Raw genomic sequence first — 15,830 nt, forward strand, 5'->3', positions numbered from 1 at the left:
TCCCTGTGAATGAACCGATGAAATAACGTGTCTCACCTGTTCTCAGTGTTTTGCAGGGGTTTGGCCCAGAAGGAGCCTAGATAGACTCTCACCACCTCTGGCGTGTTGATCACCTTCCCCAGTGACCACATGAGAGCGCCATACACCCGCATGAGCTGCTGGGTGTCCACCTAATCGGACAGGTGAGGAGGAGGAGTTGGAGGTTACACAGGTGGGCAGGTGAGCAGAGTTTAATTTCATGTTGGAGTCATGCAGTCTGTCCTACCTGGTCTGCCTTGTTGAGGACAACTCGGATCTTGTCATCTTGACCCTTGAGAGCTTTGATGGCCTCTGAAAACTCGTCTGAGATGTCCAGCTTGTGTGCATCAAAGAGGAGAATGATCCGGTCCACTCGCTCCCCAAACCAACGCAGGACCTCAGCAAAGTCATAACCTGGTCAGAGGGAGACAGATAAAAGGATGACACCTGAAATATGGTTTGTGGTTAATACAAGTTTTACATATTTTACATTTTCTTCTAACACCTAAAATATGCACAAAAGTTGTGAACAAGCAGCTAACAAGCTTGATGGAATTAGATGCTGCTGGCTCTGCTTTTCAAGTCAAGTCAAGTCAAGTTTATTTATAAAGCACATTTAAAACAACGACGTTGACCAAAGTGCTGTACAAGATCTGTAACCCCAAGGACTATACTAAATAAAAATAAAAATATATAAATAAATAAATAAAATAATAAAATAAAAATAAATAAATAAAAACATTAAGAACAATAAATAACATAAGAAAATTAAAAATTAAAACGTTTAAAACAAGTACCATAAAATACCATAAAACAATCATCTAAAAGGAGGTAGCACTGCAGCCAAATGCCAAGGAAAAGAAATGTGTTTTTAATAGAGATTTAAATGTGTGTATCGTCTGAGCTGAGAGCTTTTGCTGCTCTGAGATCAGTTACAATCTGCACGTCGTGCGTAACCAGAACTAGCATTAGCAAGTGAACAAGCATGATTTAACATCATAGCAGAGACGTTTTCTCTTAGTTTAGTTAGTTTGTTATCCTAGTGTCTCACTAAACATTAGTTTAGGATGTTTGTTTTCTGGAAAGACTATATTTTAGCTGTTGTTGGTGCACTTCAGATGGTACAGCCATGGGTGTGTCATTTTAGAAATTTAGAAGTGGCGCAGAAGAGGTAAAAACACTTTTATACTGGATATCATATTTATGATATACAGTGTGTCCAAACTTTTGACTGGTACTGTATATCTGTAGGTCAGTGGAGTGAATGGATGGTCGGGAAGATTTCAGTTAGTTTACTATATAAAGTCGGAATGTAGTTTTGCATTCAGGTTTGTTTAGGTTTCCCTATGATGACAAAAGCTTTTCCATGCAGTGCTTTTTAGATTTGTGGGATAAAAAAAAGGCTTAAAAATGTTCTCAGAAGCTCTCAGTAATTCATCGACTTCCTCCTCACCTCACCACTGAGGTTGCTGGGAAACCCATTTATTTGTCCAGGTCTTAAAAGGCACATTTAAAATGCACAGTTTACACTGAACACACACCTTCCAGAGGTCACTGACTGCACACACAGTGCCATCGATCACAGCCAGAGTACATGAACACACGTACAGTACAAACACCTTCAGCAAACACTCAAGGTTAATAGACATTTGGAAACATTTTGAAATACAATAAATTTCTCTGTCTCCACCATCAGACCTGAGTTAAATAAGCAAAGCAAAAATGTACATTTTTTATTTCTGCCTAGTAAAACTAATAAAATAAAAATGATCGTGAGGGTAGATAACAGTCTATCAGCCTGCAGGCCAACTGAATTTGACAGATTAAGCACAACAATGGTGCATCCCACTGTCCACATTCACAACATCACTACAGGGGAGCACACACACCTGAGTGTTTGTTGGCACAACACATGTACAATTGCTGATGATGCTTATTATGAAGTAAATAAGGACTACCATCAGTATTTCTAATCTAATGGGCTTGCAACCTAGATTCCAAGATCTAGAACCCAATTTGAAGGAAATAAGAAAAGAACCCTAAACAGAATGGAGCCAATCCACTGCAATTTAGTTAGTGTTGCAGTTTTGTTAGCATCTGTTCAGACCAGTTTATTTAAAAAAAAATTAAAAGCCCTGATTACAGCACCAAAAACCAGCAGTAAAATCTGTTACACACCAATCTTTCTGATCCACCTGCACAAAAAGATTAAAATGGGAGGTTTGATTGTTATCCAAACCTCCCAGATTCCAATCAAGCATCCACCAGATGTGCTGGAACTAGCCCAATCCATGGAGGCCCCACCCTGCAGCCAGGAGAACCAAAAAGGCCCACTGCCCTATCACTCTACGCATGGCTTCTGTGCAGGTCTCCTGAGCTCTGCAAGTCTGTCACCGCCTCCTGTCATTGTCATTCGCATCCAGCTCCTGGTGGAGGCTGCAGGCAGCAAAGGTGTCTGTCTGTGCTGAATGGGGATCTTGGAGAAGAATTTATTTCTGTTTTAGTTTTTTGGGTTTTTTTTTTTTTTTTTTTTTTTTAAATAGTAATCACTGCAGCTCAGCAAACAAGCTTTTACTGCCTCTGTGGAGAAGGAGCTATATTTTGCAATTTGTCCACCCTGGAATTGTCCGCTCATGAATAAATGATGCTGTCAGCACTGAGTGCAATGTGTTTCACACCCTCCAGCTTCAAGTTCAGGTGTTTGGCTCAGGTTTGTCTCAGATGTGAGCCTAAAGGTAAACACAGCCATCAACTGGGAAATCTTCTGCACCTTTGAGACTCATTAGAGCTGGCAGAGAACACACCTGAGTGACACAGAACACACTCCTGCAGGGTCAGTAGGAGGACATTCCTCTGATAAGAGCTGCAATTGTTCTCTGCTGGTTCTATTACAGGACAACTGATTACTTCACATGTTCCATTTCATTTAAAAAAAGGAAATGCCTTCAGTCTAACAATACAACTTCCCCTGCACTGCTGTAACATACTGAATGTACTTCAGAAATCTGGATAAACTGCATGATAAATATAACACCTGTCAAAATGTAGGTATCAAATGTAGGAGTTTTACATCACTCAACTGTCTTTTTTTTAATCTATTTTTTCTATTATTCTTTATTTCATTTTCAGGTGAAGAATAACATGGTGCCTTGATTTGCAACATAAAATGAGTAACTTTTAAAAGGCTAATTGTACTTAAAATGGCAAAAACAAAAAAAATGCACACGATTACACAAAAAATCTCATTAAATAGAACAAATAACTAATTTAAAAGGTTTTATCTTACTACACCTACTTTTATTATATATCATATTATGAATGGCAATATTTTCCTAACAAAACTTTGCAAATAATAAATTCCTAAAAAACAGCAGACAAAAACAAAATCATAAAACAAGAAGCACTCTGAGAGAGCGCAAACCTCCGCCAAGGCAGCTCACTGTCTAGGCAGTATTTCCCTTTAATGGACAAGGATTGGATTTTGTATATATTCTAAGAAGATTGTAGTGCAGTAAAAGTAACACATTTTGGGGTCAGTTTGAAAGAAAGTCAGATGTGAAATGTAAAAGTGAGGTCAGAGGTCAAATGTGATATGATATTTGGATGCAAACTATAATGTGATATTTTCTCCCGTCTTGTCTTTAACCATCTTCAATCCGAAGTTTGGTTGAATTATGGACAACATTCCAGTGTCAATCCTGTTGATGTCTTGACGTTGTCTATCCATGTTATTCTTTGCCTCTCTCTACATCTTTGACCTGGAACTGTACCTTGAATTATGTCTTTCTCCAAGGATTCTTGTTGTTATCTTAGCACGTGTCAATAATATCTCAATTTCCTTTCTTTAATTGACTCCAGCAAGCAGTGTTGCACCCCAGCCTGTTTTAACACCCATTCATTGGTTTTCTTTGCCTTCCATGGTAATCTGTTGTAACCCCTTCATCTCAAAGGCCATTATTCTTTTCTCATTTTCCCCTTTCAGTATCTAACTTTCACATTCATAGCAAGCTGTTGACCATACTAGTGACCTCATCAGGCAAATTTTTGTTGCCATTGCTATGCCATGATTTTTGCCACAATCTGATCAGTGATGTCCTGACTCCATTTGCCTTGTTGAGCCTATTCTTGATGTCCATTCCACAAGTAGCATCATCTATGATGACTGATCCCAGATATGGAAAAGTGCTTACTTTTTCCAAGATGATGCCTCATTCTGTAATATTGGATTGTTGATTTACAGTTGCCATTACCTTTGTTTTTTCAGTGTTGATCATTAAGTTATATTTGCTGCTCACTCTATCAACTCTGTTTACCAATTCTTGTAGCTCGGATTCAGAGCAAGCAAGAAGTATTATGTCAACAGCATATATGAGAATGGTTAACAACCTTCCTCCAATCTGATACTGGTATATGGGGATTTAGAATCCCCATATACCAGTATCCTTTCCTAAATGTTGCCAATACAAACAAAGGCAGAAGAATTTTAAGCAGAGATTTAAAGACCAAAAGACATTTTATGAAAGTTTGACCTTATTTGAACTTGAAGAAAAGGTCCGCAGTCAAAAATAAAATTATATTTAGAATCCGCATTTATCATTCCCTGTATGCCTATATGTTGTCAATACAAACAAAAGCAGTAAGAAACATAATTTTAAATAGCTCTATATAACATTATTATCACTTTGACCTTCAGATCACCTTAAATGACATGATATTTTAAATCTTTATATGGTACTTTCTATATGTTGACAATGCACACCACACTTGTAAGAATCATAGTTTCTGAGTTATAAGGCTTTTTGTCAATCGTGAAGTTGACCTTGAAGACCTTGATGGACTCAATGATGAGTCATAGTCTGTACTATTTATGGCCATGAGTCATCCTTGACCAACATGTTAGACAATGCTTTGGGATCCCCCAGATCCCCCAATTTGGGATCCCCCAGTTTCTCACTATCAGCTGCTATGAGCTATTCAGTGATCTGGGTCAGTTTCCAGATATGGGGATTCCAGACTTTCTCGGTTTCGGTCAATAACTGTCAAGTAGGTATAGGCAATTACACAGCACAATATAATCACGTGATTAGGCTAAGTCAATCAGGCATGAGAAAGAGGTTGCATATATAATTAGCATATTTTATCATAGCATTAGCAGCCTGAAATCCTCCATACAGCCAAAGGGTACTAAATATCCATCCATCCATTTTCTTCTGCTTATCCTGCTCAGGGTTGGAGCCTATTCCAGCTGACATAGGGTGAGAGGCAGGGTACACCCGGTACAGGTTGCCAGCCTGTCGCAGGGCCAACACAGACAGACACACAACCATTCACACTCACATTCACACCTATGGGCAATTTAGAATCCCCAGTTAACCTAACCCCAAGTGCATGTCTTTGGACTGTGGGAGGAAACCGGAGTGCCCAGAGAAAACCCACACAGACAAGGGGAGAACATGAAAACCAAGCTGAAATCGAACTCTAGCTGTGAGGTAGTAGTGCTGCTAACCACCACGCCACTGTGCTGCCCCTAAATATCCAGGACTATAAATAATAATGTAATGAGTAATGAACATATATGCTAAATTACATGGCTCAACTCTTTGTGGTTTTGAAGTCTATAGAGTGGAAAGGTAAAACCTCATGGACAGACGCAGGGACGAACAGATGGATGGATGGACTGTGTAAAACAACTCACCTGTTTCTCTTCCACTCTTCTTGCCCTAACCAAAAAACAGCAGATTCTTTCACTGACAAACACTCAGTGAGACAGTAAGCTGACATAAACTAAAGCTCTAACTTAAAAATCTAACCAGTAGACTTCAATCCCCTTCATCTCTTTACTTTTGACTCCTGATGATGACAGACCAAAGTGCCTGCTCCTTACATGCACATTCATTTCAGAGTGCAGAAGTGCAAGCATGGGTGTTGCCTGTGTAAGCACGTGTGAAGTCATGTACTGTATGCCAGCGTTACAAGTGTGCATTATATGAAGGGCAGCATAAAACTACAGTGAGGCAATAACAATTATTATTAATGCATTCATGGGAAAACAAGCTAAATATTATCTTCTCAGATCTTAATGTCAAGCTATTAATAATCACTCTGACAGACATCAACTCTCAAGACCATTGTCCAATGGCAGAATATAACATTGCAGTAATTTTGTGTTCTGGGGATTTGCACTCTTAGATAAAACAAGACGTTGGATGATGCCTGAAGGCTTCACGGTTTAGTTACTGTTTACCCCGAATGACTAAAAGTCTACAGCTGGAAGTGACCGATCTGATGATCTCATATTGTGAAGAATCTTAATTGTCTTGAATGATTGTAAGGATCACATAATTAAATACATAAACCCAAGAGCTGCCCAAATGTCCTTACTCCACATTAACAAATCAAAGGGGTGATTGCTTGTGATGCAATTATAATGACACCAATTCAAAGGACTGTGGAGGGCATGGAGGTGTGACTTTTTTTGTAATTAGAATTTAATAGAATTTAATAAACCAGATGAAGTTGAAATGTTTGCAAGTCTTATGCTTATGCTTCTGTTCTGCAGCCTTAAAATTCTGAATTTCCAGTCAGAACTTTCAGAATAAAATCTGAGCAGAAACAGCATGCAGGTATCTTTCGAGTTTAATCTTTATCCTTGAGTGGCTTTGTGTCCAGCCAACCACAACTAATTATCACACAAGTTCAGCTATTTGTGATGTTATACCTCTGACCTAGGGGTAACCTAGACATATCATGAGGTATATCTCTCCACTCCAGCCACTCACAAGAAAAGTCCAGCAGCACAGAACAATTCAAGAAACTAAACAGCAGTTTGCTCTGGGGGTAAAATTTACAGAACGATCTTGGCTAGCAACGGCGATATCAGAAATACAAATTAGCTCACACAATTCATTAATGGATGTCAGTTTAGGATTCTCACACAAACACTCAAGGCTACTAGCAACTGGCTGACTCTTTTTTGGTTGCAGAGGAGGCAAGGAGGGGGATGAGGTGGCTGCCAGCTGAAGGTTAAGAAGCTGCCGTCCATCCAATTATCCAATCCGCACTCGGGAACTTATTCAAAACCACCAATCGGCAGTCTCCGCCTGACAGCCGACACGCACACAGACCCATACACACATCTTGGAGTGAGGAGAGAAAGATGCAGATCACACACAGTCTAGTGGGAGGAGTCAAACATATAAAAAACATAGAACGTGACCATGGATCATAACAGCGAACTCAGGATTCCAGTCATTAATCATGATTCGACCCCATAAAAACTCACGATCTTGGCCAGACCTGCCAACCGCTATCTGCACACAACTCAGAAAGAGACAGCCTGGCTCCAAGTTAAATTTTACACTTGGAGCATGGCTCTGTCACACTATAACAATCACCTCCATGATGACTGAGCAATGTCCATCGACTGATTAAAGGCAGTGTGTGTGGACCCTATAAAGTCGGACCTAGAAAATAAATGTTTCTATTAGAACTCTGAGACTGCAATCAGACTCCACCCTCTGATGACAGGCTGGCAGTAGATCAGTCTGAACAACATATGGGACCAGAGCCCTGTGGGCATACATCAACTCCACCCTGTAGACAATCTGCAGCCAACATCTCTGCCAAACATGCAGCTGTAATGTGTCCATAAAGCATACTCTGTGCTCAGTGAAACAGCAGATCAGACTTTTATTATAAAACGGAAAGGTTGGCAGGCATGAACTACATCCAGTGCGGTTTTTATATCTACACATTCTCTGTGTGGCCCAACAACACCAAACCCTTACATGCATATTTTTTGTCATACCTGCAGTTCATAAAATTTTTCAATGAAACACCCTACTCAGTGGTACTTCTCAAAATGCTTCTCTTAAACAATGCCATGTGGTTGAAAAGAGAAGAAGCCATTGTTTCTCTTTCCAATAACTGGTATTTTTGCATGGTAATGGATGAGATCAGAAAAATTTGCTGCTGCACAAAAACCCAAACAAGAGCCATACCGGATTTACATTTAGCTGCCAGCTCCACAATCAACAGTCCCTCAACTCTACAATTGAATCACTCCCTCAACCACTTGATAATTTACATTTGCACATCCCATTGTGTCAAAACAGTGACCCTTCAATTTTTATTGTATTTTGTCTTGGTGTGGCTATAGACTGCATATAAAATTGCAGCCACTTAGCCATCCATTGGTTAGTGAAGTCCCAATTTAAAGCCTTGAGCTGAGCTTTTAATCCACTGCCATTTTGGTGTTTTCAGCGACGAGGGGTAAATCTGATTGACAAACTGAGGAATACTGGATACTCATACTGGTGAGACATAACATTCTTTATCATTCTTTTTGACTCTAATTTACAAAATGAACATCATCATCATCTGAAGTGACTGAACCCACAGACTAAACTGTTTACCAGGGTCATAAATCAAGGGAGCCTACATTTGTTTTCCTAAAGACTTTTATACAATCTGAAATTAAGAGTCACTCCCTGCTGGACATCAGAAAGAATGTATTTTTAAGGACTTTCTGCATTGCTTATCTTTTCAGATCTTTTTCATATACAGATTATGAGTGTGGCCCAGAAAAAAAAGTGCTCCTATTCACTGTGTCTGGCATGCACCACAGCTCAGGTTGTTACTACACACTTCTTTCAGCTTCTTCCTTTTAGGGGTCGCCACAGCTGATCATCTTCCTCCATTTCACCCTATCCCTAGCATCATCTTCTGTCACACCAACCCTCTGGATGTTCTCCTTCACTACATCCATGAACTTCCTCTGTGCTCTTCCTCTTTTCCTCCTGCCTGGTTGGCAGCTCCATCTCCATCCTTTGTCCAGTATATCCACTGTTTCCAAACTATCTCAACCTTGCCTCGCTAGCTTTGTCTCCAAACCAATCAACCTGAGCACTTGTGTGAATGAGATGAAAGTGCTTTGAGTGCTCAAGTAGAGTAGAAAAGCACTATATAAAAAGCAGTCCATTTACCATTTATCATCATAGTCCAAGGAGACTTCTGCCTGACCTCTTCTGTCTGCCTGTCCATCATCATAGCAAAAAATAAGGGGCTCAGAGCCGATCCCTGATGTAATCCAACCTCCACCTTGAACCCATCTGTCACACCTACCACACACCTCACTACTGTCTTGTTGTCCTCATACATGTCCTGCACCACCCTCATATACTTCTCTGCCACTCCTGACTTCCTCATACAGTACCACAGTTCCTCTCTTGGCACCTTATCATATGCTTTCTCTAGATCCACAAAGATACTTTGCAGCTCCTTCTGACCTTTTCTGTATTTCTCCATCAACTCTCTCAAATAAAACATTATTATCTGTGGAGTTCTTTCTCGGCATGAAGCCATACTGCTGCTCACTGATCTTCACCTCTGTTCTCAGCCAGGCTTCAACACCTCTTTCCCACAGCTTTATGTTATGGCTCATCAACTTTATCCCTCTGCAGTTACTAGCTCTGCACATCACCCTTGTTCTTTAAAATCAGTACCAGTACATCCTGTCACTCTCCAAGATTGTGTTAAACAATCTGGTCAAAAAGTGTTTTTTAGGTGCAGTATAAGAACTTTCTATTTTACACTCAGAGCAACAGTTGCATTATTGATACATCATATCTACAGTGCTCAAAAAAACTAAAGGAACACTTTGAAAACACATCAGATCTCAATGGGAAAAAAAATCATGCTGGATATCTATACTGATATGGACTGGGTAATGTGTTAGGATGCCACATCGTTTGATGGACATGAAAATTATCAGCCTACAGAGGCTGAATTCAGAGACACCCCAAAAACCAAAGTGAATGATGTGGCAGGCTAGTCCATTTTGCCAAAATGTAATTGCAGCAAAATGGTACTCAGTAGTTTGTATGGCTCCCACTTGCTTGTATGCATACTTGACAGTGTCAGGGTAGACAGTCTGACGTGCAACCTGATAGTGGATTTTTTCTATGGGCAAGTGTGGGATCAGTCAACGGTATCAATTCCGTCATCCTCCATTAACTGCCTGAATACTCCTACCTGCAATGAAACTGGGTATTGTCGTGCACCCAGAGGAGCTGACAATATGCCCAAGGATTTCATCCTGATACCTAATGGCAGTCAAGGTGCCGTTGCCGAACCTGTAGAGGTCTGTGTGTCCCTCCACGGATATGCTTCCGCAGACCATCACTGACCTAACACCAAACTGGTCATACTGAACAATTTTACAGGAGGCTTCTCCAGTGACACTGACCCCAGCCCAATGCAAAACTAGTAAAAAAAAAAACAAACAGAAAAGATGAGGAGGGAAAAATGTCAGTGGCCTCCACCTATAAAACCATTCCTGTTTTGGGGGTTGTCTCATTGTTGCCCCTCTAGCACACCTGCTGTTAATTTCACGAACACCAAAGCAGCTGAAACTGATTAACAACCCCCTCTGCTACTTAACCGACCAGATCAATATCCCAGAAGTTTAACTGACTTGATGTTACACTCTGATTAAAAAGTGTTCCTAGAATTTTTTGAGCCGTGTATATGATACATATCTAATATACAGGTGCTTTAGTTTACAAAGCAAATCTTAAATGCAGCTTGAACAAACAAAAAGGCCACTTATCCCCACACAAGACCTGAAGTGTGTAAAAATGTGTTGACTGTGTTGGAAGGCAACTGCAGACTAACGCACACAGAGCAAATATTCAGTACTTTTAAAGTGCTGAAAGTGACTTAATCAGATGAAACATTCCTGAGCAGTAGCAGTGATCTTACAGATTGCCTTCAGCATGTGCAAAGTGAAGTTTTATCTATTAGTGATGCTGTCTCTATGTGCGTCCATGTTGAGTCACTGTTGGCCCCTTGAATGTCTTTGAGAGGAATTTAACCTCAGCTGAGCAGCTCTAAATGTTTCCAGATGGAGGGAAAGCCCCACCACAGCTTCCTCTGGCCCTCATTCACTCCCTTTAATCCGACATCCCTCCATCCACCCAGCTGAGCTATTCCACTGATGGTGTCATTCATCTAGGTTGACTCAATGTAAGGGCAACAGGAATTCTGCAGTACAAAAAGATTCTGCTAGAGAGATTAAAAACTAACAGGCAGTCTGCACGTCGCTGAAATTGGCAGGTTTAGTGATGTTTTGCAATCATCATTACTACATCCACTACATGTTAAGTGGTGATATAACATGATCTTCTCCATATGCTAAAAATTTTAATTATATATAAGCAAAAATTTGTTTGTAGTAAGGATGTCACAACATTTCATTTTAATGAAACATGGAAAATGTTTAAGAGGACTCGTGTAATAAAATGTTTTTTTCATAACGCTGCTGAGGCGTCACTTTTTTTGCCCACTTTCTGCCATTCCTGACCACATACAACTGAGCTGAAGAGTGTAGTTCCCTTAATGTGTGTCTTTAATTTAATTATGTTGAACTTTAAAGGTTCAAATTTGCAGCAATCTAATTAAATACTACCTACCCACAATGTGACATTTTAGTTTTTGTGGCCTCCAGGAAGTCAGTCTTTACCAAAATATTAATTCAGCCTTTCACACCTCCTTAACAGTTGTGATATGTGGATGCACTGCTGTTGACATTGTCTCTCTAAGCACTCCATTCTGGCAAGTGTTCTTCCACAAGAAACCTAAGTGCAGCTGTAATCAGAATCACAAATCTTCCCTGTTCTCTGCTGACTTTCATTTGCCAGATTTGTAACAACTGCTTATCTACAGCAGATGGATCTTCCTCTGGGTTTCCTTCTGGGAGGCACTCAGTTTGGACAACTTCAGCATCAGCATTTCTGACATTGCAGAATACCACACCATACAAACTGTAAAGTAGAAGATTACTTTGAGGACATAAAAGTTAAGAGGACTCCTGTTGGTTCCCTGAGGAACTCCTTTGTGAGCACTAACAAGTCTATTTCCTACAGAATCATAAAGACCTGTGCTAAAAGTAAGATGGCATTAGAAAGCTCAGTATATGGTCTGAGTTATGTGACTGTCTGGTTCCCCAGCCAGCATACCACAGGTATCATATAAAACCTTCAGCAAAGACTCCTGTGGGAATCATCAAAAACAGAGCTTAGTACAGCACAAAGCATCTTCACAGAAACGTGACACCACATAAAATATCAGTAAAACAGAATTATTCATTTAATAAAACATAGCACAAGAGCAGCTTTTTTTAAAATTACATTTTCGTTTTAAATACAGATTTTGAATTAATTGTAAATCATTCCATTTTGTTTTATTTTGCTCACAGAAATTTATATCAATCAGCACCCTCTACAGTATATTTGTATTTGTGAGGCCACTGTTAGAGATATTAGTGCTCACTTCAGACCTTGAAACATTATATACATAATTTGTATTAAAGAACCTCCATGTATTCTATGTAAGGCTGTAATGCCACCAAAATAATCAATATATCAAATCATTTGTAGTTCTTTGTAGATGCTTCTTATGGACAACTATCTATTAAACTTTATACATGTGTACAAAATAACCTCCTCCTTTTTCTTTTGTTATTGTATCTAGCCTTTGCAGCATAACCACAGGAGGGTTCAGGGTCACCTGATTATAACCTTTATCAAAAAGGAACATTTTTCTCTCGATTCTCTATTGGGGTGATATGATACTATGAGGTCTGTAAGCTAAGATGGGGCCTGATTATTTAAAACGTTGTACCTGAGTAGAAGGATTTTAAATTCTAATCTAGATTTAACAGGGAGCCAATGAAGAGAAGCCACTATGGGAGAAATCTGCTCTCTCTTTCTAGTCCCTGTCAGTACTCTAGCTGCAGCATTTTGGATCAGCTGAAGGCATTTCAGGGAGCTTTTAGGACAGCCTGATAATAATGAATTACAATAATCCAGCCTAGAAGTAATAAATGCATGAACTAGTTTTTCAGCCTCACTCTGAGGCATGATGTTTCTAATTTGAGACATATTACGCAACTACAAGAAAGCAGTCCTACACATGGGTTATGAGGTAATCAAGATAAGACACCGTGTTTCTAAGATTTTTGGGGCCGAGTACAAGAGCTTCACTTTAATCTGAATTTAGAAGCAGGAGATTAGAGGTCATTCAGGCCTTCATGTCTTTAAGACATTCCTGCAGTAATAAAATGTTATGGTCAACAGTATCAAAAGCTGAGGTCCAATGGGACAAGCACAGAGATGAGTCCACTGTCAGAGGCGCTAAGAAGATCATTTGTAACCTTCACTAATACTGTTTCTGTACTGTGATGAATTCTGAAACCTGACTGAAACTCTTCAAATAAACCGTTCCTCTGCAGATGATCAGTTAGCTGTTTTACAACTACTCTTTTAAGAATCTTTGACGGTTATATCAGCGAGTATGTTTAGATCTGCAATTGAGATGGCAGAAAGAAAGGTCTTTACATTGTCAAAGTACTTGGTGTCAGGTTTTGTCAGGGCAATAACCTTCTGTCACCTGCCAGGAGCTCTACTTCCCATTTTGAATCTGTAAAGTCAAGCACATCTATACTAAAGGTGGAGAAAACGCGTGCAAGGATCCCTGTGGAAGGAGGTAACGTTAATACACTCAGACTACACTGCCACGGGATAAACAGACACCTTTCTCCCAGGCAAGGCTTTCAACTCTTTGGAGCATCTTTTTATGTATCATGGATGTTTATTTGAGTTGAATAAGAGATGTAAGCCACACTGAATTTCTCTATTTAGTCTGTTTATTCAGGCTTGATTTAGTATTGATTCCAGCAGGGCGTGTTATTTTTGATGCCAGCTTCACCAACATGTATCTAAAGGCTGACTGTCTGAGGAGATTTGGTCAGATCTTTGCTGGCATAATGTTGATTGCATCCTTTTAATGCACAGGGCAGGAGAAAAGAGATGAAAACAGGTAAAGAGAGCACTGGGCATACACTTTGTGAGAATATTAAACAAAGCTACAGTAGTGAAGAAGAATTCAGTAGAGTGATCAGACATGGGGTTAACACAGTTTAAAAGGTGCCTTTGTCACAAAAATGTTGGAAAGTTTTTAAAATTTAATATTATTGGAACAATTTAGCAGGAGTGCTTCTTTTTTGCTTATGCTGCTGAAACCAAAAATAAGGAAGCTGAATGAGAACATACATTGTTCCATTTTATTTAATTCTGATTTCATGTTGCGAAAGCCAAATGCATAAATATATTTTATGCTTGGTCCTGCCAAGTCCTTTTTACAATACTAGTACTGATAACAACACTAGATCAACTAATGGAGTTATTACAAAAAATGTTCAATAGGGAAAATGAGTTCACCTTTTTCACTTTGAGTTGGCTCATGAAGGGTGTGTATAAACAGCTGGGATGGAATCGTCACAGTATTCCCATTACAATTACCCGAACTACAACACTGGCACCCAGATATTTTCACCTCCCATCTCCCTTCATGCCTCACAGTCAGAGAAGCCTTGCTCTGATGCACAAAGGTACTGAAATCCAATCTACTCCCACTGAATCTCTTCCTCAGTTTTGTATCCAGGTTATGTATCCAGTTTGATCACTAAAAGCTTTAATGAGAGCTTCTGTTTTCTAATTAACACTGTTAAGTTAGGGGCAGTGGGACCTGGTTCTAGTTTGGGTTCTACAGCCAACCATCACTGAGGCCACAATCACACATTTTCATCAAGAAATGCTACGATTTGTCATTCAGGACAGAAAAGAGATGTTTTTAATGAGGGGAAAAAAATATGAATTTCAACAACTTCATTTCTGACACCAAATACATCAATTCAGGTCAAAATTTTCAACAAAAAGGGCGGTGGAGTCAAAACACATTACTACATCCAGTTTAAGAACCTAAGTGACGTTACATGATTGCAGATGTGTAACTCTCTTTGTTGGCATGGATTCATTTCCTGCGCTCATGCTCTGAATCAGTGCCTCTGGTTTCAGATCTGCATTTATAACCTTACATCAGCAACACTGATTCATTGGAGGAAACAGACTGTGAGACAAAGAAGGAAGTGAGAGAAAGAGAGACAGAATTTCACAAGAACTTTTTAGGTTAAATGTTAGCACAGTTACATTTCTCTAGAGGGTGGATCGAAAGGTGAGATTCCCAAACTCTTCCTCTGAGAAGTAAAAAAATTGGATCTGAGAAGTTTGGGGATTTTTTTTTGTCTTGAGTTGGTGCAAAATCCTCACCAGTATTTATCAAAATCTTTCCAATAATTAGTGACCCACGCCTATTAATTTCCTCAAAAACTGAGTCATTGTTTAGTCTAGAAAAATGTCCACTGATATTTAATGACGCTAATGCAGTTTACTTGACTTGGTCAAAACAAAAAGACAAATTCACAAACTGCCCTTAAAATGAAATTCTGAAATGTTGAGGTCAGCTCCTCACTGACCTAATACAATATAAGGAAGTGAAGAAATGTCAAGGACTATTATGCAACAACACAACAAACTGAAGGTTGGGTGCCAACATATACACACATACACACACACCCTACCTCTGCTGATTCGTTGTTTCTCTCCAGACAGAATACCAGGAGTGTCGATGATGCTGATACTCTGAAGAACCTGATTGGGCATTTGGGAGCAGATAAACCTGAACACACAACACAGAGGTATGATGTTTCACTGTCAGCTGGTCAGAAGTGCCCTTTCCACTCAACATTTTCAATAACTGACAATCTGATATTCATACTCAGTTTACTGGACTGAACAGCTGAAGGAATAAAATTTAAATGATAATGTTCACAATGGATGAAGGGATGAATGAACTATCTGGCTTAACCTCAAACAAACAAAGCACAGCTTGGGAAACTACCAATTACTTCAAAT

At 39.5% G+C, this 15,830-nt stretch overlaps 1 protein-coding gene across 1 annotated transcript in view; it reads right to left on the reverse strand.

The window, feature by feature from the left end:
* Positions 1-15,830, reverse strand: part of ehd4 (EH-domain containing 4) — a 50,533-nt gene that overhangs the window by 18,386 nt on the left and 16,317 nt on the right. The window contains exons 3-5 of the mRNA XM_030719214.1: positions 15,497-15,594; positions 266-432; positions 37-170 (exon numbers count right to left, since the gene is read on the reverse strand). Coding sequence (XP_030575074.1) covers positions 37-170; positions 266-432; positions 15,497-15,594 — 399 coding nt within the window. The remainder of the gene's footprint in view (positions 1-36; positions 171-265; positions 433-15,496; positions 15,595-15,830) is intronic.

Source organism: Archocentrus centrarchus, chromosome 22, assembly GCF_007364275.1.
Source record: "Archocentrus centrarchus isolate MPI-CPG fArcCen1 chromosome 22, fArcCen1, whole genome shotgun sequence".
Lineage (NCBI taxonomy): Eukaryota > Metazoa > Chordata > Actinopteri > Cichliformes > Cichlidae > Archocentrus > Archocentrus centrarchus.